General features: G+C 47.8%; 1 protein-coding gene across 1 annotated transcript in view; it reads left to right on the top strand.

Annotated features, from left to right (window-relative positions):
• The window catches only part of IQCA1 (IQ motif containing with AAA domain 1), a 191,040-nt gene extending 168,841 nt beyond the window's left edge, over positions 1-22,199 (top strand). Inside the window, exons 17-19 of the mRNA XM_043462063.1 lie at positions 8,722-8,899; positions 15,477-15,715; positions 21,614-22,199. Of these exons, the coding sequence (XP_043317998.1) occupies positions 8,722-8,899; positions 15,477-15,715; positions 21,614-21,739 (543 nt within the window). The 3' untranslated portion in view covers positions 21,740-22,199. The remainder of the gene's footprint in view (positions 1-8,721; positions 8,900-15,476; positions 15,716-21,613) is intronic.
• The last annotated feature ends 1,060 nt before the right edge of the window (positions 22,200-23,259 follow it).

Here is a 23,259-nt window from a genome sequence, read left to right as displayed (position 1 = left end):
GGCCGCCTGAGTCAGCCGAGGCACAGACAGAGTTGCCGGGCGGCGGGGTGCAGGATGCAGACCCCTCTGGCCCTGCGGAGACCCCGGCTCCAGTGCCCTGGCCGGAGGAGGGCCCGGCGGGCAGAGAACCAGCCCGTGAGCATCTTCCAGCCCGAGTCCTGTACCTGCCCCCCGGGCAGCGGGGTTCCTGCTGCCTCGTGCCTCCGGGGGCCAGCGCCAGCCCGCTCTCCTCTGCTTCCCTCCCCGCCCCTGGCCACTGACTTCTGTCCTTGCCCAAGTCCCCCAGCCACCAGGGCTCAGGGCAGCCGTGAGCATTGGACAGTCCCGCTCCGAAGGTGACCACCGAACGCATTCACTGCATCAGGTGTGCATCACCTGGCCGCCCAAGGACCCCAGCATCCTAACTACCACTCGGCCCAGCCTCCGTCCAAAGGCTCCCCACACCCAAGGCCCTGAGACCTAGAGAAGCATGTCCAGCTGCAGAGACCACCCCCTGCCACGGCCACAGCCCAGAGCACTCCCGGCGGCAGCCTAGGGAGTTCAAGGGGGTTCCAGGAACACCCCTTGGGAAAAGCTCTCACCCACAGTGACTAACTCCACCCTCGATGCCTCCACCTCTGCGTCAAGGCCCTTTCGGGGGTACAGTGTGGAGGCTGGCCCAGTCCTAAGGAGTGACGGCTCCTGGTGCAGAGCTTCGGGGCGCAGGGACCCCGCAGGCTGCTGCAGCAGACGACAGAGGCCCTGGGGGCACACGGCGTAGGTCTGGAAGCACTTAGCGGTCCTGGGGAGAAGGAAGGCGGCGTTCCCCTGTTCCGCATGTGCTCAGTCCTGTCCGACCCCATGGAAGGCAGCCCGCCAGGCTCCTCTGTCCATGGGATTCTCCAGGCAAGATTACTGGAGTGGGTAGCCATTTCCTCCTCCAAGGGATCTTCCTGACCCAGGGAATCGACCCCACGTCTCTTGCATCTCCTGCACTGGCAGACAGATTCTTCAGGAAGCTCTAAGCCAGAGAGGGCGCACCGTTGGACCCCAGCAGCTCTGGGACTCAGACGCAGACTCCTTCTCCGCACTGGATGCAGGTCTGGTGTCAGCACCGGCTTCTTGTTCTGCCCTCCGAGCTTCTACTACCCCTGTGTCCGCCCTCCTCAACCCCCGTGCTCCAGACCACGTCCTGAAGATTGCGCGTGGGGCCCTCCGGTCACAGAGCCAACGGTGCTGGGCTCCGGAGCCCCCTGGCACCCCAGTTATCCCCCCGACGACGTCCTCGACGCCCAGCCCCCCAGGCACCGGGCGGATGCTGGGTCTGCACCCTTCCCTGCCCTCCCCTCCAGGAGGATGGCCGTCCTCTCCACGGTCCTCGGCTGCCCCGTCAGTCTGTTGTCGGTGTACAAGACGAAGGCAGTACAGCGTGAGGCAGGACGAGACGCTGCTGCGTTTTCTGCCCCATTAGCCTCGTGGCTGCAGCGCGTGGGAGCCCTTCCTGCGTCCTAGTCAGGCCTCCGCGAGGGCTGGGTTGGGCCTGGCGGCTGCCATGGTTTAATGAAACTGACTGCAGAAAAGCACACGGGGACTGCCGCGTGCACGTCAGACACGAATTTGAAATCGCCCGCAACAACAAGGTGGGGCCGGCCCGGCAGGTCCCGCTGTAGGGGCATCGGCCGCAAAGGCTGCCAGGGTCAGTGGGGATGCTGGCCAGCATGACGCATGAGCATGCGGATCTCATGTGTAATGGACGCGGCTCTGAACAGGAACAGGGGTGGCCCAGGTGCAGGGGGCTGCTGGCTGAACAGACTCATCTTTCATTTCCATCCCCTCCTAAGGGGACTCACCTTCCACGAAGATGTCACTCTGGAGCCAGCCCAGGATCAACATTTGTTATCCAAACAGGCTGGTTAAGTTCGTTCATCCCTACCATTGACAGGACACAGCAATATCTTCTCCTGCTTCAGAACAGGCAGGACCACACCACTGTCACCATGGCAACCAGTTTGCAGGGGATGGGCTCAGACCTTGCAAGTGCATCTCTGCCTCCCACCTCTCCCCAGAGTGGCAGTCTCCAGCCCCACCAGGGTCCTGGATCAGACCTCCTTCCAGTCTTTGGGCAGCTTCATGTTACCCCATGCATGCCATAGTTGCCTCCAAAACCTTGCACTATTCTCCATCAAGCTTCTTAAAAAACCAATCTATTCTCAACCATCCCCACTCACTCTTCAACCCACTACTGTCCACTTGATGCTCTCCAGCTCCATGGAAACCGCTTTCACAAAGTTTTTTGAAACCCATTTTGCCAATGAGCTCCCATTTATAAAAGTCTGTCCTTTCTTAGCCTCTATCGCTTTGCCTTCTCCTGGTCTCTCAGGCCCCACCAACACTTTCTTCTTTCTCTCCTCCATGCACTTCTAAACACTCAGTGACGCTCACTGAGATGCCATCTCAAGCCCATGGACCTTTTTTCCTTGCCCTCCTTGGGCATAGCTCATAACTTAAAGAAGTCACCACTTAGCCAACAGAGGCTGCACTCCATCCCGTCTTTAGCTCTCCCCTGAGGGTCGGATGCAGACACCTGGCATCAGCCAGAATCATCCATGGGACGCCTCCATCACAATGCTGCCAACGCAGCCAGGGCCTACCCAGCTCTCCTCCTCCATCTCCACCTTCATCACCCTGCTCCTCCCTGGTTTTCCAAAGGGTTATTTTTTTAGTATAACCATGGCTCATATGCAGATGATACGACTCTAATGGCAGAGAGTGAAGAGGAACTCAAGAGCCTTTTGATAAGGGTCCAAGAGGAGAGTAAAAAAGCTGGCTTAAAACTCAGCATTTAAAAAACTTAAGATCATAGCATCCAGTCCCATTACTTCATGGCAAATAGAAGAGGAAAAAGTGGAAACAGTGACAGATTTTATCTTCTTGGTCTCCAAAATCACTGCGGACAGTGACTGCAGCCATGAAATTAAAAAGACACTTGCTCCTTGGAAGGAAAGCCATGACAAACCTAGATAGCATGTTAAAAAGCAGAGACTTCACTTCACCAATCAAGGTCTGTGTAGTCAAAGCTATGATTTTTCTAGTAGTCATGTACAGATGTGAGAGTTGGACCATAAAGAAGCCTGAGCACTAAAGAATTGATGCTTTCAAATTGGGATACTAGAGAAGACTTTTGAGAGTCCTTTGGACAGCAAGGAGATCAAACAAGTCAATCCTAAAGGAAATCTACCCTGAATATTCATTGGAAGGACTGATGCTGAATCTCCAATACTTTGGCCACCTGATGCGAAGAGCTAACTCATTGGAAAAGACCCTGATGCTGGGAAAGATTGAAGGCGGGAAGAGAAAGGGATGACAAAGGATGAGATGGTTGGATGGCATCACCGACTCAATGGACATGAGCTTGAGCAAGCTCAGGGCGATGCCAAAGCACATCTCAGTCTTCAGCACACACAGGGCAGCCCAGTGTGTGCAGTCCATAAGGTCTCCAAGAGTCAGACACGACTTAGGGACCGAACAACAATTGCCTGTTACTATGGAGTTCTTTCCTTGAGCTTTTCATTTTTGCACACAGCCTGGCCCCCATGGGAATTTCGGTAGCACAGTCAAGGCCCAACAGACATCTCTCCCGTCCCAGGCAGCCCAGAGGCGCGGATCTGAGCAACGGCAGGTTTCTGCAAAGACCTAGGCTCAGGGGTGCTGCCCCTTCGAGAGGAGGTTTCCGTCCTGGTGCCCATTCCCGGGGTTTTAGGAAGCCTCATTCCCGGTCACCCCTCTCCTGTGCTCTGCCCTCTTTTAAGCTCCGCTGTTGTCCCCAGCCCCCACCCATGCTTCCTGGATGGAGTCCTACAAAGCCATTGTTCCCTCCTGATGGAGTCTTGTAGGCTCTGGACTCCTGTGAGTGCAGGAAGAAATGGTCGGAAGCTGCCCGGTGGTCTGGCTTCAGGCCCAGACTGTGGGATTTATTTTGCCGTAAAAATCCCATCTTGTTCTCTCTGTGAGTCACATTACAGAAAGTCTCTTCTCAACTGAATCTAACAACACAGAAAAAGGATTATACAGCATGACCGAGTGGGATTTAGCCCAGGCTTAACATCCAAAAATCAATTAATGTAATACACTATATCATTAAAATAAAGGACAGGAACCACACCATCATCTCAACAGATGCAGGAAAAAAGCACTTGACAAAAGCCAACACCCCTTCATGATTAAAAAAAAAAGAAAGAGAAGGAAACTTCCTCAGCCTGATAAAGAGCAACTACAAAAATTCCAGAGCTAACATCATCCTTAACGGTAAAAGACCAGATGTTTTTCCCTTAAGATCGCCTCTTTTCAGTTCAGTTCAGTTGCTCAGTCATGTCCGACTCTCTGTGACTCCATGGACTGCAGCACGCCCGGCTTTTATCCAGCATTATATTGGAGGTTCTCACCAGGGCAATCGGGCTTCCCCAGTGGCTCAGCAGTAAAAAATCTGCCTGCAGTGCAGAAGATGCAGGAGATGTGGGTTCAATCCCTGGGTCAGGAAGATCCCCTGGAGGAGGAAATGGCAACCCACTCCAGTAATCTTGCCTGGGAAGTCCCGTGGGCGGAGGAGCCTGGGGTCGCAAAGAGTCAGGCAGGACTAAAGCAACTGAACAGGAACAGGCCCCAGGGCAGTCAGGGAAGAGAGCTAAATAAAAAGCATAGTATGGAAAAGGAAGAAATAAAACTATATTTGCAGATGACATGATCTTGTATATAGGAAACCCAAAGGAATTCACTAAAAGCAGTTTTAAAAACTAACGAAAACATTCAGTGAGATTACAGGGTAAGATACAAGACCAATATACAAAGTAACTTCCTTCTATACACTTACTGTGAAAAAATTAGTATTAAGAAAACAATTCCATTTATAATAACATTCAAAACATAGGAACAGACTTCACAAAAGAAGTGGAAGACTTCTACTCTGAAGACTACAAATCAAAGTTGCTGAAAAAATAATGAAGACCTAGATAAGTGGGAGGATACATCATGTTCGTGGATTGAAAAACTTAATACTGTTAATATAGCAAGAATCCCCAAATTGATCTACAGATTCAGCACCGTCCCTGTCAGGATTCCAGCTGGCTTATTTGCAAGAAATTGACAAGCTGATCTTGAAATCCATACGGAAATTCAAGGGACCCAGAACAGCCAAAACAGTCTTGGAAAAGAACAGAATTGGAGGACTCTTCCCGGTTTGAAAACTTACCACAAACCTGCAACAATCAGGACAGTGTGATGCTGGCCTCAGGAAAGACCTCTCGGTCAATGGAATAGAACTGAGTCCAGAAATAAACCCTCACATTTACAGTCAATTGATTTTTTTACAGAGGTGCCCAGACAATTCAATGGAGAAAGAATAGTCTTTTCAGCCAATGCTGTTAGGACCATTGGACTGCCACCTGCAAAAGAATGAGGTTGGACCCCTACCTCACACAGTTAACCAATAATGCCTCATAGACCTAAAAGAAAGAGCTATGCCTATAAAACCCTTAGAAGAAAATAGAGACATGAATCTTCGTGACCTTGCATTAAGCAGTGTCTTGGACATCACATCAAAAGCACAAGCAACAAAAGAAAGCTTAAATGGAACCTCATCAAAGCTAAAAATTTTTTGTTGTAAAAGAAATCATCAAGAAAGTTAAAAGACAACTCAGAATATTGGCAAACCATTTATCTGACAAAGAATTTGTATCTAGAACATATAAATGATCCTTGCAACTCAACATTACAAAGACAAATAACCCCAATTTTTTAAAGGGCAAAAGATCTGAATATACATTTTTCCAAACCAAGTATACAAATGGCTAATATCATTAGCCCCCAGGGAGATACAAGTCAAAATCACAATGCAATACCACTTTACACCCATGAGGATGGCTAAATGAAAGGAAAAAAAAATAAGGAAAACAAACAATCACAAGTGTTGGCAAGAGTCTGAAGAAACTTAAATCTTCTGCTCTCTGCTAGGATTGTAAAATGGTGCAAATACTTTGAAAAAGAGTCTGGCATTTCTTTAAAAGGTTAAATGTAAGAGTAACCATATGACCTAGCAATTCAAAATGAAAACATTAGCGCATACAAAATCCTATACACAAATGTTGATCGTGGCACAATTCAGAAGAGCCAAAAAGTAGAAATAACCCAAATGTCCATCAACTGATGAGTGGATAAAGTGTGGCATAACCATACAGTGGATATCATTCAGCAATTGAAATACTAAAGCATACCACAACATGGGTGAACCTCAAAAATGGCATGCTAAGTGAAAGAAACCAGACACACACACACACACATGTTTGAATGATTCTATTTATGAAATATCCAGAATATGCAAATCCATAGAGAGAGAAAGTAGAGTAGTGATTGCCTAGGATTGGAGAAGGAATTTGGGGGAAAGTGGGCAGTGACTACTAATGGGTGAGATCTTTTGGGAGCAAATACAAAAATGTTCTAAAATTAATTGTGGTGATGGTTACACAACTCTGTGAATATACTAAAAACCACTCAGACATTTTCTTTTTTTACTATTTTAATTTAATTGGAAGCATGTGTTTTAAATAGGTGGATTATACGGCATATGAACTATATCAATAAAGCTGATCTATACCTTATCAAACCAGTCAATGCTAAGTGAAATCAACCCTGAATATTCATTAGAAGGACAGATGTTGAAGCTGAAGTTCCAATACTTTGACCACATGATGCAAAGAGCTGACTCATTGGAAAAGACCTGATGGTTGGCTGGCATCACAGACTCAGTGGACATGAGTTTAAGTAAGCTCCGGGAGATGGTGAAGGACAGGGAAGCCTGGCGTGCTGCGGTCCACAGTGTCGCAAGGAGAAGGACACGACTGAGCGACTGAAAAACAAGATATCACAATAATGCTATAAATATATTAACATATAATGTAATAGTAATAGATCTTTTAAGTCTCCTTTGCAGCTCTCAATTGCTGTAGGCCCTACACAGGAAGGGAATTGGAGGGGTCAGCGGAGAACAAGACCCCTGGCACATCCCCCCGAGAGACAGGGCCCCCCAGAGTAGGGTGGGGAGCAAGGTTCTGGAGTCACCACCTCCATGCTGGCAGCCGGGGTCCTGCTCATGAACTCTGAGTAGATCTCTAGACCGCCTGATGCCTCAGGCCAGCATCTCCCCAGTGAGGGTGAGAACAAGTCCCTCTAATGGGGTGCCTGTGAGGATCAGGTGAGAGAGTCCACGCCAGGCCCTGAGCAGGGCCCTGGAGCCCCGCAGTTGGTGCCCCCAGTGCTGTGCATGCAGGCTGGGCATAAGTGATGAGCAAGGCAGACGGGCACGGAAGTACAGCTGCCCTGTCCTAGGGTCAAGGCAAGCCCCAACCCAGGGCGCCCTGGGAGCCGACGTTCCTGCAGCTTCCTGCTGGGCTTTGCTCCTAAGGGCCCCTGGGCAGGGGTAGTGCTCCTTCTCAGCCTCTCATGGTCTTTTCCCTGTGCCCTGTGAAACCGGGCCCTTCCACAGGTCAGATGTGGGAAGGAAGGAGGCACTCAGCCCTGGGGCCCCTGCTTGGCCAACAGCCCTGCCCCTCCCCTCCCCCCGCTGACACCCACCCCGTGGGCTGCATGCCAACCCCCACCCTCCGGCCCTCTGCCCAGCAGGCTGGCCATCCCCCAACACACAGTGGCCTTGTCCCCAAGGCCCTGCAAGCCATACACAGCTCTGGCACCCCCACGCCCCCTCGGCCTCCAGTGCCCTCCTCTGTTCACTTTTGTTCCCGAGGATGGAATTTATCACACGCTCCCTCCCTTCCCTACGCGTCCCCAGCCCCATCCTGCAGACAGGCGTGCAGGGCTGTCTCTCAGCCTGAGGGTGCAGGACTCACAGGGCAAACATCAGGTGGCCTCATCTCTGTAGAGGAGCTCACAGGTGCCGGGGCGTTTCCAGGAAACCCCAGCCTAGGTGAGATCTTTAACTCTGTATCTAAGTTGCCCCTGAGCCAAAGGGGAGCGGAAGAGGCTCAGATCATGCTCGGGCATCTCCATGGAGGCTCCCCACCACCCCTCACCGCTTCCTCTCCTCTTGCTGCCCTGGTTGAAGGCCCGTGTGTTGCCATGGCAACGTGGCCAAATCTGCTCACCACCACCCCAGGCCGGAAGTCCTCCTCCCTCCAGTGCCTCACATCTTGCTCCTGACCCTCAGTTAGTGAGGAGGCTATACTGAAATAAAACAGCTTCAGACTACATACAGACTGCTTCTGGTATCACACCCCGTGTCACGGGGTGTTTTCAGACCTGAGATCCGGGACCTCAGATCCTCATTGTCATGGCCATCAACAAAGGAAGTCTTGAGTTCACCTGCAAAACAGCTCGGAGGAACGCACCAGAACCCATTGTCAACCCCAGGCAGCTTCCTTCCACTTGGAAATCCGCCCCGTTTCCCATGCTTAGGGCTAAGATGCTAGAACGTTCGGTCAGGTGCTTCCCTCCTTCCCCCTGTCCAAATCTGAACACCGGATTTGAGGAAAGGAAGGGCCAGCAATTCAGACCACGCCAACCAGGAACCACGTCCCGAGACCTGGCCCAAGGACACACTCTAGGAAGGTATGTCCAGCAGCCCTGAAATCACATTAGTAAGGGCATCCCACAGTGCATCCGAGGCTGGATTTTCTTTAGCTCTTAACTCTTTTTTCTATATGTGGGCTCATTTCTTTTCCTCTCTGTTTCTCCCAGATGGACCCTAAGCGTCTGAAAAAGCAGCTTCCCAAAATGCTGAAACTCCTGAAACCAGACGACAGGATTCTGATTGTGGGGACCACAAAGCGACCTTTTGATGCGGAACTTCAATCTTTCTGCAAAGTTTACCAAAAAATTATTTTGGTTCCCAGACCAGACTACGCTTCCAGATATGGCGAGTACCCCCTCACCCCTTCCCGTGTGCAGCCAGCGAGGCTGGGCCATCCGCGATGGCCGTGCTGCAGTGAGGGGCCGGGAGGGTAGCCTTCATCCCCCAGGAGCATCAGAAGGGGGCGTGAGGCCCAGTGTGCCAGGGTCAGCTGGACTCTGAGCTACAAATGCGAATACCAGGCCAGAGGAGCAAAGCGTACACCTCTGTCCTATTGTTAACGTGATCGCTCTCCCCTGGACGGAAAGAAACTGGACAGGGGTTACTATTTTGAGCCTGGAAGGACACAGAAGCCTTGAGGGTGTGAATTGATCTTCCGACAGGTGGATTCGGGTCCCTCCTTTTGTCCCTGTGGTGGTGCTGGCTTTCATCCGGCAGCATTTCTTTTCACGAAGTCAATTTTTACCCCCCAATCTTAAAATATTAGTTCAGGAGAACATTGATTGACTTAAACGCTAAATACAAGAGCTTACTTTTTTCCATTTTTTTATTCTTGAACAGACAGATTCAAAATCCACGTTTTTGGAAACCTATTATTAACAGGGAACCATACCAACAAGGGACCCTGGGAGACAGGGCAGTGAAATGGGGAAGAACCGTGAGATTTGGGCTCTGGGCAGACCTGGGTCTGATCCCAGCATGGCCTCTGGATCACTGGTGACTTTGACAAGTGGGCTCACCTTCTGAGCCTCCCCGCTCTCTCACCTGTAACATAGGAGAACTGTGGAGTTCGCAGGGCGGTGGTGACCCTTATGTGAGATGGCTGGAATGCCCAGCACCATCCCAGCCCCGCAAGAGCACGGGTGGTGGTGGAGGAGAAGGGGGGATAAGGTGCTGGTGGTGGTCGTGGAGGAGGAGGATTTCCACGGCCGGGTGGTAGGTGGCTCGGGAGCCGGCAGTGGTGATGATGGGGTCTCCACGTACCCTGCCGTGTGACAGACCTCCCCAGAGGCTGGAAACAACAACGTGTGCCTCTGGTGGTTCTGAGGAGCCACTGGGTTCAGCAGGGGTTTCCCTCCCCCCGAGGCGTTTCATGACAGCGACTGGAGCTTCAGTCGTCTGAAGCCTGGATAGGCCTGGACATCCGAGACGGTTCCCTCTGTGACTGGATCAGCTGGAAGCTCAGCTGGGCTGGGGGACCAGCTCTCCATTCCCCATGGCCTTCTGCACAGCACCTGGGTCCCCAAAAGCACATTCTGAGAGCAAACGTTTCCAGAGATTCAGGCGGAAGCTGAAAGGATTCTTGTGACCCAGCCTCAGAAGTCACACAGGGTCATCTTCACCACACTCTGCTGGTCAAGAGAAAGTACCAGGGGCAGCCCAAGGTCAAGGACAGTGGACGACAGAGCCTGTGGAGGCCAAAGGGCAGCTCCTTGAGGGGTCATCTTGGCCAGTCGTGGTGGTGGTGGTGGTGATAGATCTGGTTTAAAGATGGTGATGATGGTGATGGTGTCAGAAATCGTGGTGATGGTGACTGCAGTCCTGAGGTTGGTGGTCATGACTGCAGCCTGAGGGTGAGGAAGATGCTGGCGGTCACAGTGGTGCTGGCAACAGAGGAGATGGAGGTAGCAATGGTACGGCAGCAATGGTTAGCACTGATGATAGTAATAAGATCTACTAGGTCAGACTTGGTTTCTGTTAATCCTTCACAGTAACATCACCAAAACAGGATATATGGTCCTTTCTGGTTGTTCTTCAGCTCCTGGCTAATGTGATTTGCTGAAAGAACAGCCCTTTATTCCGCATACATGAGAATCTCTTATTAGCCACTCGGTTTGTAACATGCACTCATTTCTGTCTCCATGAACTGTGGTCCTGACTTCATAAATCAGTGTTATACACAAAGCCCTGGAAGACTTTGGATGCAGTTACTTCTCCATCACCTAGGGGCTTCTCTGTCTTCTGGGGCCTGCAAGCCCTCCACTGGATCCTCTGCAGCCAACCAGCATCAAAGGGAGAAAAAGATCATGTAAATGATCTCTCAGGGGATTTTAGGAACCAGACCCAGGTGGGGCCCACAGCACTTCTACCCATGTTGGCCAGAATGACTTATGTGATCTCAGGTTCGAGGGGACAGGGCCGTGTAGTTTAGCCCAGGAGATGGGTGGGCACCAGCATGCTCTGCCCACCGTGAGTCACTACAGAAGACTCCTTGCTTCCAGCTTCATCGGAGCTTCCTCAGCTCGTTAGGATCGCTCTCTCTCTCTCTCTCTCTCTCTTTCTCTCTCTCTCTGCATTGTATATATATTTTAAGCTATCTTAATGGAATAGAGTAGTGTATTATTAATTTTCAGGAGCTAGAACGTTATTCTTGACTTTGGATTCAGTAGGTTCCACTGTTTGACAAAACCAGAGGCCCTTTAAAAATGGAGCTATTGATGTCTAACGAGGACAATTGTGTTCTTTTGATGAAGCACCAGGCCTCTCTGGGGACTCAGATCACGTGACAGGGTCCAGCCTGAACCCCCTCCCGCAGCCACGAGGGAGAGGACGAGAAAGCGTCCCTTCACCTGTGAGCAGATGATGAACCCGCCATGGCAGCTGTCTTGGGCTCAGGGCTCTGTCCACTCAGCCACGTGCATCTCACATATCTCTTTGCTGGTGGGTGATTTGTGGAGGCCGCCATTCTTGCCAACGTCATAAATGCCGCCTGCTTCCTCCAGTGACCTTGAAGTTACCATAGCCACACTGACTGGGACATCTATCTTAAAGAAAGACTATTACTGTCTTTGCAGTGATCAAAAATGGTCTCTCACAGCCCGTAAAGCCTGGCCTGCAAATTCATAACTTGGGCCCTTGCTTGTCCATCTGTTTGCAGGCAGCAGAGCGCTGAAGGTGTGTGCAACAATCACCATCCAACTTCTCAAATTCCTCCAGGCGGGGAGGGGACAGGTGACGGGGCTGAGAAGCTAAGGGTAGATCAGCCAGAGGAAACATGGTCCTTAAGGTTTACCAAATATAATTCAATATCTACCTCCTTTCCCCAAATCAAGCTGTTTCCTTCAAAATGTCTCTGCAAAGAAAACCCACCCCCTGGTTGATGAATGCCGTGTCTAGTCCCCAGAAATCCCTCTGGGCTTCCATCTCTCCACGTTCCTAATGCTCTACCTCCTGCCTCTCTTCCCTGGGGTCTGTTCCACTAATAACCCAATTCATCACAGGCTCCCCACCCTGGACCCAGTGTCTGCTCGGAGGAGTCCAGCTCGTGTCTTTCGATTTTTCTGGAATTCTAGACTGCAGAGGCCAGAAGCTCATCCAAATCGTATTATTCACCCCCATGTGCTTGTGCAAGACCCCAAATGAAACTGAACTTTAAGAGGTGGTGTCCTCTCAGCAGTCAGGGTGGAATCAGTTTGGAATGGCAAAAGCAGAGCTGTTGCCATTCAGTCGCTCAGCTGTGTCTGACTCCTTTCGGCCCCAGGGACTGCAGCACTCCAGGCCTCCCTGTCCGTCACCAACTCCTGGAGCTTGCTCACACTCATATCCGTTGAGTCGGTGATGCCATCCAACCACATCATCCTCGGTCATCCCCTTCTCCTCCTGCCCTCGATCTTTCCCAGCATCAGTGTCTTTTCCAGTGAGTCAGTTCTTCGCAGGGGACCCAAAGACCAGATTCCTTTCAGTCTACAGAAGGGGAAGGGGATGTAGATCAGCCTGAAGAACTGAGAAGCCCTCTGCATGCACGAGAAGAAAATGAAATACAGCACCAGCTGCAGAGAGCCCCTTGTCTGCCCTCCGCCCTTGAGACTGAAGCTGTCCTGGGTCCCAGTCTGGGGTGTTTTCTGGCTCCTCAGCTTTAGGGGTTTTCACCTGTGCCATAAGGCGTCTTCCCTTCTCAGCTTCCAAGTCACCACTCAGACCTGTTTGCACAGTTTTTAGATGTTATGAATGTGGACAAGAGACAGACTAGATCCCAAGGGGCGGTGTGGTCTGGTGGTGGTTGTTGCTGTGTATTTTTACCACGGGTTATGTTTTCTGATCTGTGACAGTTGTATTTAGATAAGGGTAATCGTTAGCTGCTCCAGGGTCTTTACACAAATATGCTTAGCAATACTCTGTAGTTTATTTCGTGTTAGCTTTGATATCAGTCATTGCTGTTTTAGTGAGTGTTAGCAAACTTTGGTACAAAATGCAGTGTTGCTGCTCTTCAGGTGCTCAGTCATGTGACTCTGCAACCCCGTGGACTGTAGCCTGCCAGGCTCCTCTGTCCATGGGATTCTCCAGGCAGGAGTCCTGGAGTGAATTGCCATCTCCTTCTCCAGATGGTCTTCCCCACCCAGGGATTGAACCCATGTCTCCTGCATTGGCAGGTGGGTTCTTTACCACTGAGCCCCCTGGGAAGCCCCACAAAATGGAATGACTAATAGTAATTACAGAAATAGCAGTAATAAAGCTATAGAAAACAAAATGCCCACGGTGTATCAGAACGGTTTCTTCCAGTTGCTTTCTATACTTTCTTGTCCTTATTTCTCGCAGGAGCCTAAGGATTAAATCTTTCTACTCCTATTTACAGGTAACCTTAAGATGACTTCAGGTTTAAATAAACCCTCCAGGTTTAAATAAACCCCCAGCGTAGATGCAGGGGGTAGATGTTGCTTTAGGTCAGATTGGGGGCCCCTATAGCCCTCGCAGGCTTCACTGTGGCCCTCAAGCCTCGAAGGCTAACCTCCCACAGCTAGAAGACACCACAGGCCCCGTGGTAACATACCCACTTCCCAGCAACTCAGCTCACCTTGGAGCCAAGGATCCCCCACCAAGGAGGACAGAGAAATAACTTGGGGCCCCAAAACCAGACTCTCTTGTGTGGGTCATAGTTATGTCCCAAGTCATTCTATTCCTTGACAGTCATTGGACCGTTTCATTTCACCCGGTATTTTGGGGTCAATGTGTTTGGATGATGTAGTCATTCCACACGCCTGACAGTGCTCAGATCATGCAGGAATCTTCATTTATAAAAGACTGTCTGTGACCTTCCTCAAGGACGGTCGAAACTCTTTAGAGACATTTAGCCCAACCTTCGCCGTGCCAGGGCTGGCTCTGAGATGGACAGCCTTGTCCCTGCCCAGTCCCTTCCTCACTGTCTGAACACATCACAGTTCAGTTCAGTTCAGTTCAGTCACTCAGTCGTGTCCAACTCTTTGTGACCCCCATGGACTGCAGCACGCCAGGCTTCCCTGTCCATCACCAACTCCCAGAGCTTGCTCAAACCCATGTCCGTTGAGTCGGTGATGCCATTCAGCCATCTCATCCTCTGCCGTCCCCTTCTCCCCGCCGCCTTCAATCTTTCCCAGCATCAGGTTCTTTTCCAAGGAGTCAGTTCTTCACATCAAGTGGCCAAAGTATTGGAGTTTCAGTGTCAGCATCAGTCCTTTCAATGAACACCCAGGACTGATCTCCTTTAGGATGGACTGGTTGGATCTCCTTGTGGTGCAAGGGACTCTCAAGAGTCTTCTCCAACACCACAGTTCAAAAGCACCAATTCTTGAGGTCTCAGCTTTCTTTATAGCCCAACACTCACATCCATACATGACTACCGGAAAAACACATCACAGCAGGTCTCAATTTATTTCCATAGAACCTCTCTTACAGAATGCACACGGTATTTGAAGTGTTATGTCTCAAATGTTGTGTGGGAGACCATCCTGTCTCTAAGGTTAAGAAGTACCAGGGATTATTTCTTCATTTGTCTTCACAGCATCCCCATGTCATAAGTAAAATCTCCCCGTTACCCAAGGTCCCACCCACCCAGCAGCCACAGGGCACCATCCAGTAGATCCGTTCATCTGTGCATGTTTGCCGTTGTTGGGGGCAGAGAGTATACGTCTGTTCACAGGACATGTTCTGCAGTGTCGTACGCCTAACAAAACCAAGCCCTGCAAGGCTGATGGAAATCGGACTGTGTTACAATTCCACACGTATAAATCACATACAGAATGACTTTTGTAACTCAAACAAGTCAAGCTCCTACTTAACCGAACGCTGTAAATTTCCAGTTTTGGAAGAAATTTTGAACATCTTCAAAGACTCCACCCTAAATCTCTACTGACCTTTTTTAAAGATTTATAATTGGAGTGTAATTGCTTTACAAGGTTGTGTTACTTTCTGCTGTGCGGAGTGACAGCTAAATATATACATATATCCCCTCCCTCTTGGACCTCCCTCCCCCCCTCCCCACCCCACCCCCCTACGTCATCACAGAGTCCCGAGCAGAGTTCACGGTGTTGTACAACTGCTTCCTGCTTGCAATCTGTTGTATTAATACACATGATAGTATATTGGAAGGAGGTGTATATAGTCACTGGAAGGAGAGGTATACCGTCCCTTTTTAAATTTTTTCTTGTCAATTCACAAGGGACTCAGGGATCTGTAGAACTCAGGGCCATTGATGTGCATGCCTTGTGGGTGAAAAATCCCTCAAGGCAAAGTGTTTGGTTCTTTGGCTCCAGGCTCATACGAATTGGAGCAGACCCCCTGTGCTCTCCTTTCTCGGTGAGAGGCAGGTTTGTCCCGGGGACTGGGTTAACCCTGTTTTCTCTCTGCTGACTCTCATTCTCTGTCTTTGCCATCATCTTGGACACAACAGTTCTGTGGAAGGAGATCATTCAGCGACACGGCGGTGTCATCACAGACACTCTGAGTGTCAGTTGCCTGGCGAAAATCACTGACGGCTTCACACAGGGACACATTGTCCAAGTGGTGAAGGAGGTGCTCACGGAGCGGAGAATCCGCCAGCAGCCCAACAAGCCGCTCACCGCCCTCGAGTTCATCGCCTCTCTCACCAGCATGAATCCCGTCTACCAGGAGGAAGAAGACAGCTTTAAGGTAAATGCAGCACCTGTCTCATCAACAAAGGCTTGTCACACGCAACACCTCCTCCCTCCTCCATTCATGCATTTGGACTCTGCCATATCCAGTGAAATTTGGAAATGTGAAATTTGGGGTCCACAGTATCTTCTGGCCTTAGCAATAAAGTATGTGTCTTCTAAATCTTAGGAAAATTGTGATCCGTTACCTTATAAGTGAAAGTGAAAGTCGCTCAGTCGTGTCCGACTCTTTGTGACCCCTTGGACTATACAGTCCATGGAATTCTCCAGGCCAGAATACTGGAATGGGTAGCCTTTCCCTGCTCCAGGGGATCTTCCCAACCCAGGGACTGAACCCAGGTCTTCCGCATTGCAGGCAGATTCTTTACCAGCTGAGCCACAAGGGAACCTTATAAGAGAACAGTCAAATTGCAGGATTGAGTAGCAGCTTCAAAACTATTGGATTTGCACACACACACACACCCTGTTCTCATTGGTTTTTACTTTCACAATTCACATAATGGAACAGGTTTTGCCTGGAGAAAACCATTCCCTGAACAGTGTACTTCTGGCCAATGCTGATTTGTCTCATATGTGCCCGGGTTCACTTGTGGTAGGAAATTATGAGAAAATCCAGCTGAATTTAGTTTTCTAATTTTTGAACACATTCTGAGATGTTCACAGAATTGTTTTCTTCCAGATCCCTCTGCTATAGGAGGAAAAGAACTAGCCAAGAGTGATGTGCCTTCTCCAAGCACTGTCAGAATTAGCACCCTCACCCCCCAAGGCCCAGGCCAGCAGGCAGCCCTCCAAAGCCTTTACATAACAATGAGTACCGTAGTGTTCTCTTTCTGGACCGGAAGGTAGTTTTCTTGGCCAGCTAGGAATAGAAAGAAGGAAAACTGTATCCATGAAATTATATCTACCACCATCTTGGCCATTCAGTCACCAGAAAGAGAGTTGGAATTTTCATTCAAGCCTCTCATCTCTCATAGCCTGCCTGGGATTAGGAAAATTCCCTCTACAATGTGTCACCTTTCCACCAACTCTAGGAACTGTTCCCCTTCTGCTTTGCCAGTGATGGGTTAATGAAGATGGAAAATATTCACCACACTGGTTTCAAAAATAACCATCTACACAAGAGTTGACAGACTTTTTCCTTAAAGGGCCAGATAGTAAACGTTTTAGGCTTCAAAAACTACACTGTCTCTGTCACAACTATTTAACTCCTCATCCTGCCTCAAAAATGTCCAGACACAGTAAATAAATGAATGGGTGTGGCCGGGTGCCAATGAAACTTTATTTGCAAAAACAGACAACCAACCAGCTTTGGCCCATCAGCCATAGTTTCTTGATCCTTGCTCTGGAAAAGTCAGAATAAATATTTCCAACTCCAAGTTGAAGTTTTTGCTAAGCATCTGAATTATACTCATTAACTATTTAAACCTTATTAGTGTTGATTGCAAATATTAATTCTCTTCAAGTGATATATTCTTGTTAGAAATTCCCAGGTTATTTCTCCTTTGTAAAATGATAATGTTCCTCCCTATTGTGAGGAACTAGGTTTAGGTATTTTCTCTTAGTTGGGTTTTTTACTGTCTGAAATAATCTCTAGAAGCTTTCTACCTGTTACAGGTACTTGAGATCCAGTGACTAGAATCCATCATATTAATCAAAAGAAGGAAATGCTGCCATTTTATAACCTGGGGTGAGAATGCATATGTTTCTTGCATATGCTTCTCATACTCGTTCTTGTTGGTGGTTTTTTTAACTCCAAACTTTTGTATTTTGTATTGGGGTATAGCCGATTGACAATGTTGTGATAGTTTCAGGCGAACAGTGAAGAGACCAGCCATGCAAATACATGGATCTTTTCTCCCCCAAGCTCCCTTCCCATCCAGGCTGCCACATAACACTGAGCATAGTTCCATCACGTTCGTTTTTCAAAGGAACTAAATCATTTTACCACCATCATCACTAACCCACCCCCCCATCCATTTCCACTTCCTGTCTTTTCTCCAGGATTCGCACAACAGCTGGCCCCACCTAGATGTTCAGTTAATTTGTTTAGCGGCACATGGATTGAGCAGATGGCTAGAAGGAATGACACTGTCGCTCTTCCGATAATGAGATTCCGTGGCTGTAGATGCTGGTAACCAGGTCCATCACTGTTACCTTGAGAAGTTTCACCAAACTCTGCTGCTGACAGTTTGTCAGACTGAGGTCTTTCTTGTAGGTTCTCCAGACACATGTACCTGCTCCACGGACGTGATGGAGAACATACTGAATGATAAGAATGTGATAGTCATAAGAGTGTTAGTTAACACTGTTGTGACTATTAGCCAGGCACCCTATGAATGCAGACCTCACCATTGCTCTATTTTGCAGATGAAGAAACTGGGTTATAGTCAGTTTCAAAGAGGTCTACACCCAAGTCCCTGGAACCTGGGCATTTGTCAGATTACATGGCAAAGGGGAATTCAGGTTTCAGACGGAGTAAGGTTGCTAATCAGCTGACCTGAAGACAGATCATCCTGAATTGTCCTCATGAGTCCAGTGTGATCATAAAAATTAGAAGAGGGCATCAGAAGAGAAACAGAAAGAAGGCCACATGAGGAGTCACTGGACCTCCAGGTAGCCCAACACTGCTGCCCAAAGGTGGAGATGAGGCCACCAGCCAGGAGAGCAGGTGGCCTCTGGAAGCTACAAGAGACAAGGGGACGGATTCTCCCCTGGAGCTCCAGAAAGGAATACAGCCTGCAGACACCTTGATTTTAGCCCCATGAGACCCATTTTGGACTTCTGACCTACAAAACTGTAAGATATTAAGTGCTTTGTTTTAAGCCACTGTGTAGTAATGTGCTACAGCAGCCAAAATACAACAGAACCAGGAAAAAAAAAACCACAAGAGGCAAAATGGCTTGTTCCAGGTGACACAGCTTAAAAGGAGCAGAGTTGCAGTTGAAACCTTACTCCGAAGCCAGTGCTGTTGAACACAGTCCATCCCGTGTCTCAGTAAATCAGGAATCTGTCACCTTAAGTGCTTGGCTGCCTCACCTTGCATTGAAAGGTAAGCCAAAGCTAAAAGAAGAATGACAAAGTCCCCAAGTGCCAGAAACAAAGATAAATCCCAAACACAGGGACAGCCAGATGTCTGGCATGCAGCATAGAGAGAAATAGGAATAGAAATCAAAATGGGTTAGGAGTCGTGGAAGATACAATGACAAATCTGATGTCTCTATGACTAGACCTTTGACATCCCAGTATCACCAAGGAGCATCTTATAAGACTTCTAAACATCCTATAAGACTTGGTTCTGAATGTGGGTTTAGGGAACCACATGGAAGCAACTTCAGTACTGCTCAGGAGCAGAGACATAATGAGAGAAAGAGAGGCCAAGACAAACCTGAAAATCAAAATTCCACAACATTTCAGAAAATCTAGTGCTGAGTACAATCTTCAAACAAATATGATCAAAAGACAATAGTTTAAACAAAAATCTAATTACGTTAGATTTTTAATCCATTATGTTAGATTAGATTAATATATTAGATTAATATAATGAAACCGTAGCTTCCATTAGAGAAACATACAAAGTTTTGAAACAGACAGGCAGAAATGGAGTAAAAACAGATAATTATTAAAAAAAAAACACACACAGGAAACTTAGAAATGAAAAATATAGTCACTAACATAAAAAGTCAAAAAACAAGAGAGATGTGAACTCTAGACTGGAGATGGTCAAAGAACAGATTAGTGGAATGGAGGATGGTTCTAGGGATCTCCCTCAGAAGGCAGCACAGAAAAATAAACAGATAAAACCTATAAATGACAAGTGAGAGCCTTTGAAAACATTGGCACCCAACTAATAGTTTTGGAAGAAGAGAGGAAATACCAGAGGAATGATTATTTGAAGAAATACTTGCTAAGAGCTTTCTTAAGTTAAAGACATGCATTCTTAGACTAAAAACAAATTCCACGTGCCCAGCCGAATAAGTAAAACAGATCTACATCTACATGCATTATTGTCCAACTGAGAACAAGATGACAGGCCAGTCTTATGATACCAGATTACCTGCAGAGAAGCAATGGGGGAATCAGATGTCTCCTTGGCAATGATTAATGCCAGAAGAAAGTGAAAGCCTATCTTCAAAGTGCTGAGGAAAAATAACCGGCTGCCTAAAATCTATATCCAGCAAAACTAGCATCCAGGGGATTCCCAGGAAGCATAGTGGTAAAGAATTTTCCTGGCAATGCAGGAGACGCAAGAGACACAGATTCAATCCCTGGGTCGGAAAGATCTGCTAGAGGAGGAAATGGCAACCCACTCCAGTATTCTTGTCTGGAGAATCCCGTGGACAGAGAAGCCTGATGGGCTACAGTCCGTGAGGTCACAAAGAGACATGACTGAGCGCACAGCACACATACATACATACAAACTAGCATCAAGAGATGGGAGAAAATACAGACATTTTAAGAGAAAAACAAAGACTGAGATAGTGTCCTACTCACACCCCTTCAGAGCACGGCTTGGAAATATCAGATAAAATTGAAAAGTCTCATGACCTACCTACAACCCCAGGAATTCTTTTTCTGGGTATATGTCCCAGAGAAGCTTTCTAATATAAGCTTTCTCATATATATTAAACTTGTGAATTTCAACAGTGTTCATAATGACAAACAATTGAAAATCACCTATAAGTCCATCAATAGGAGAATTGATAAATAATGTTTATTATAGTCATTTAAGGGCTTCCCGATGGCTCACTGGATAAAGAATCCACCTGCAGTGCAGGAGACACAGGTTCAATCCCTGGTTCCTAAAGATCCCCTGGAGGAGGAAATGGCTTTCTCCTTGGAAGAAAAGCTATATTAGCCTAGACAGCATATTAAAAAACAGAGACATTACTTTGCTGACAAAGGTCCGTCTAGTCAAAGCTATGGTTTTTCCAGCAGTCATGTATGGATTTGAGAGTTGTACCATAAAGAAAGCTGAAGAATTGATGCTTTTGAACTGTGGTGTTGGAGAAGACTCTTGAGAGTCCCTTGCACCACAAGGAGATCCAACCAGTCCATCCTAAAGGAGATCAGTCCTGGGTGTTCATTGGAAGGACTGATGCTGAAGCTGAAACTCCAGTACTTTGGCCACCTGATGGGAAGAACTGACTCCTTGGAAAAGGACCCTGATGCTGGGAACGATTGAAGGCGGGAGGAGAAAGGGACGACAGAGGATGAGATGGTTGGATGGCATCACTGACTTCGATGGACATGAGTTTGAGCAAGCTCCAGGAGTTGGTGATGGACATGGACTCCTGGCGTGCTGCGGTTCATGGGGTCACAGAGAGTGGGACACAGCTGAGCGACTAAGCATAAGCACAAACAATAGTCATTTAGTGAAATGTGACTATAGAGTTTGTAAGCCAAAGTGTTTCTCAGATTTCAAACAAAAGTGAAGGTTGAGAAAAATGTCATTACAGAGCCAGTTGTGATTATTGAGTGCTTTTTTGATATTTTGGCTCCAGTGTTTCTGTCATATTTTCAACAGTCTCCCTCAGAGTGTTTGAAGCCCTCCCAAGGTTCATAGTTGAGTCATCAGTCCAGCTGATGGTCTTGTCTGAACCACAGGGAGCTACTCACATTACCAAGAAAACCTTGGTAACTTGGGATTAGAGCAAGACTCCCAGGAAGTCAAGTGACTTAGCGGGAAGGGCTCTTGGTTTGACCTGGCGAGTGGTCTCTCTGTTAACTCTTTAAGGTGAAAGTTTCAAATAGTGTAGAAATATACAAAACCCACTAAGAAAGAACATACCTTAAATGCCCAGTGTTTAATGGCTGCTTGCCCCCTTCTTTCTTTTTAAGGGCATACCAGTGAATTCATGTCATTTTGATATTTTCCTAAACATCTGTTTGATTTCAGAACTGGTACGCCAAGACCCCTATGGGTAGAAAGCGAGCCTTGGCATTAACAGGAGGTAACAAAGAAAATGAAAAGGACAAAGGAAAAAAGGAGAAGAAAGGGAAAAAGGAGAAAAAGAAAAAGTAATGCCTTTCTGAGGAGCCGGGGATGCAGGTGTCTCTGACTTGACAGAGGAGACTGACCATTGCCCGTCTGAAGACCCGCACTGACACCCCACGCCCATCAGCCCTGCCCCACTCAGGTCCTCAGAGGTTGACCACCAAGTTAGCTGTCCATGACAACTATTTCTACAGCTTGTAACTGTTTCTTAGCCTATGTAAAGTGTGCATATAATCCAAACTCACTCTTCACATACTCCACAATCTTTCCAAGATGGACACTTCATCTCATCAGTACCAGTTGCCAGATTTAAATGTTGATAGTTAGAAAATATTCTAATTTGACAACTAGTTAAGTTCAGTCTGTCATTGATACTACTAGGTTTTATTAACTTATGTATACTGTATATTATCTTGCACAAATTTTAATAAATTAATTCTTTGCTCTATTCATATCATTTAAATAATGGAATAAAAACTGTTTTTCTTGAACTGACCCAGTAATTTGGCTGCTAAAGCTAAAAAAGGGTTTTTAAATTAATGATTTCAATCTTCTGACTTTATGGGGAGGCTAAGACCCAGGGTCACAGAGCTAATATTTAGAGCATTGAGGCTGAAGTCATTGCCTCAATTCCCAGGTCTTGAGATCTTGAGAAGCACTGGAATACTGGCAGGCCAACAGCTAGATGAAAAGTACTACATGAAAATGGGGTAGAGACATCCCCAGCGGTCCAGTGGCCTTGGGTTCAATCCCTGGTTGGGGAACTAAGATCCCACAAGCCGTGAGGTGTAGCCAGAAATAAAATGGGATAAGAACTGTAGAAGAGAAATGCTAAATAAAGTAAAAAATGCTAAGAAAAAAAAGGATTAAAGCATAGAAAGATGAGGGTCAAAAGATAAATTTCAGTTTTGTATAAACATGAATGGTTATTTGGTAGAAGACAATAAGTGACCCACTTCTCCATTGTGAGAACACAGAGGAAGGAGACAAGCTGAGGTGGGATAAATTTAATTAAATTTAATTCAAGTTAACTGTTGCACAGTTTGGGGCTATGGCACAGAAAGTTCTACAATCTCCTTCTCTGTAGACCAAGCTCCATCTCCAGGCTTTCCCAAGATTTTCAATGGGTTAGATCTTTAATGCCCCCGAAATGACCAGTGGTTCCCAGGCATCTCCTGGCCATCAGCACAGACCCCTCAGCCTGTGTCTGTACAGGACATGGACACAGATTAGGAGAGAAAGAGACATCCCAGGGCCCACGTGCACCAAATCTGCTTTGCATAAACTGGAAAGTGTCTGAATCTGTTCTCTTCAACAAGCCACTGTTCCAAGTGCACTGCCATAGATCTGCCAAAGCAACCCCAACTTCTGCAGACTCTGACCCCTTAACGACCCCAGATCATGTCTGGTCAAGGCTCCAAGAGGCCTGAGGGGTGGACAGACTCCCCACCCTGAGCCCAGAAAACAGGGAAACCTTCATCTCTCCAGCATGGTCCCCCTCTTCTCACGTGTCGTGGGAGAAAACCCTTGGTTGTGACCCCAGATGG

The sequence above is a fragment of the Cervus canadensis genome, chromosome 2, assembly GCF_019320065.1.
Source record: "Cervus canadensis isolate Bull #8, Minnesota chromosome 2, ASM1932006v1, whole genome shotgun sequence".
Taxonomy (NCBI): domain Eukaryota; kingdom Metazoa; phylum Chordata; class Mammalia; order Artiodactyla; family Cervidae; genus Cervus; species Cervus canadensis.
This window is presented reverse-complemented; position numbering and strand designations above follow the sequence as displayed.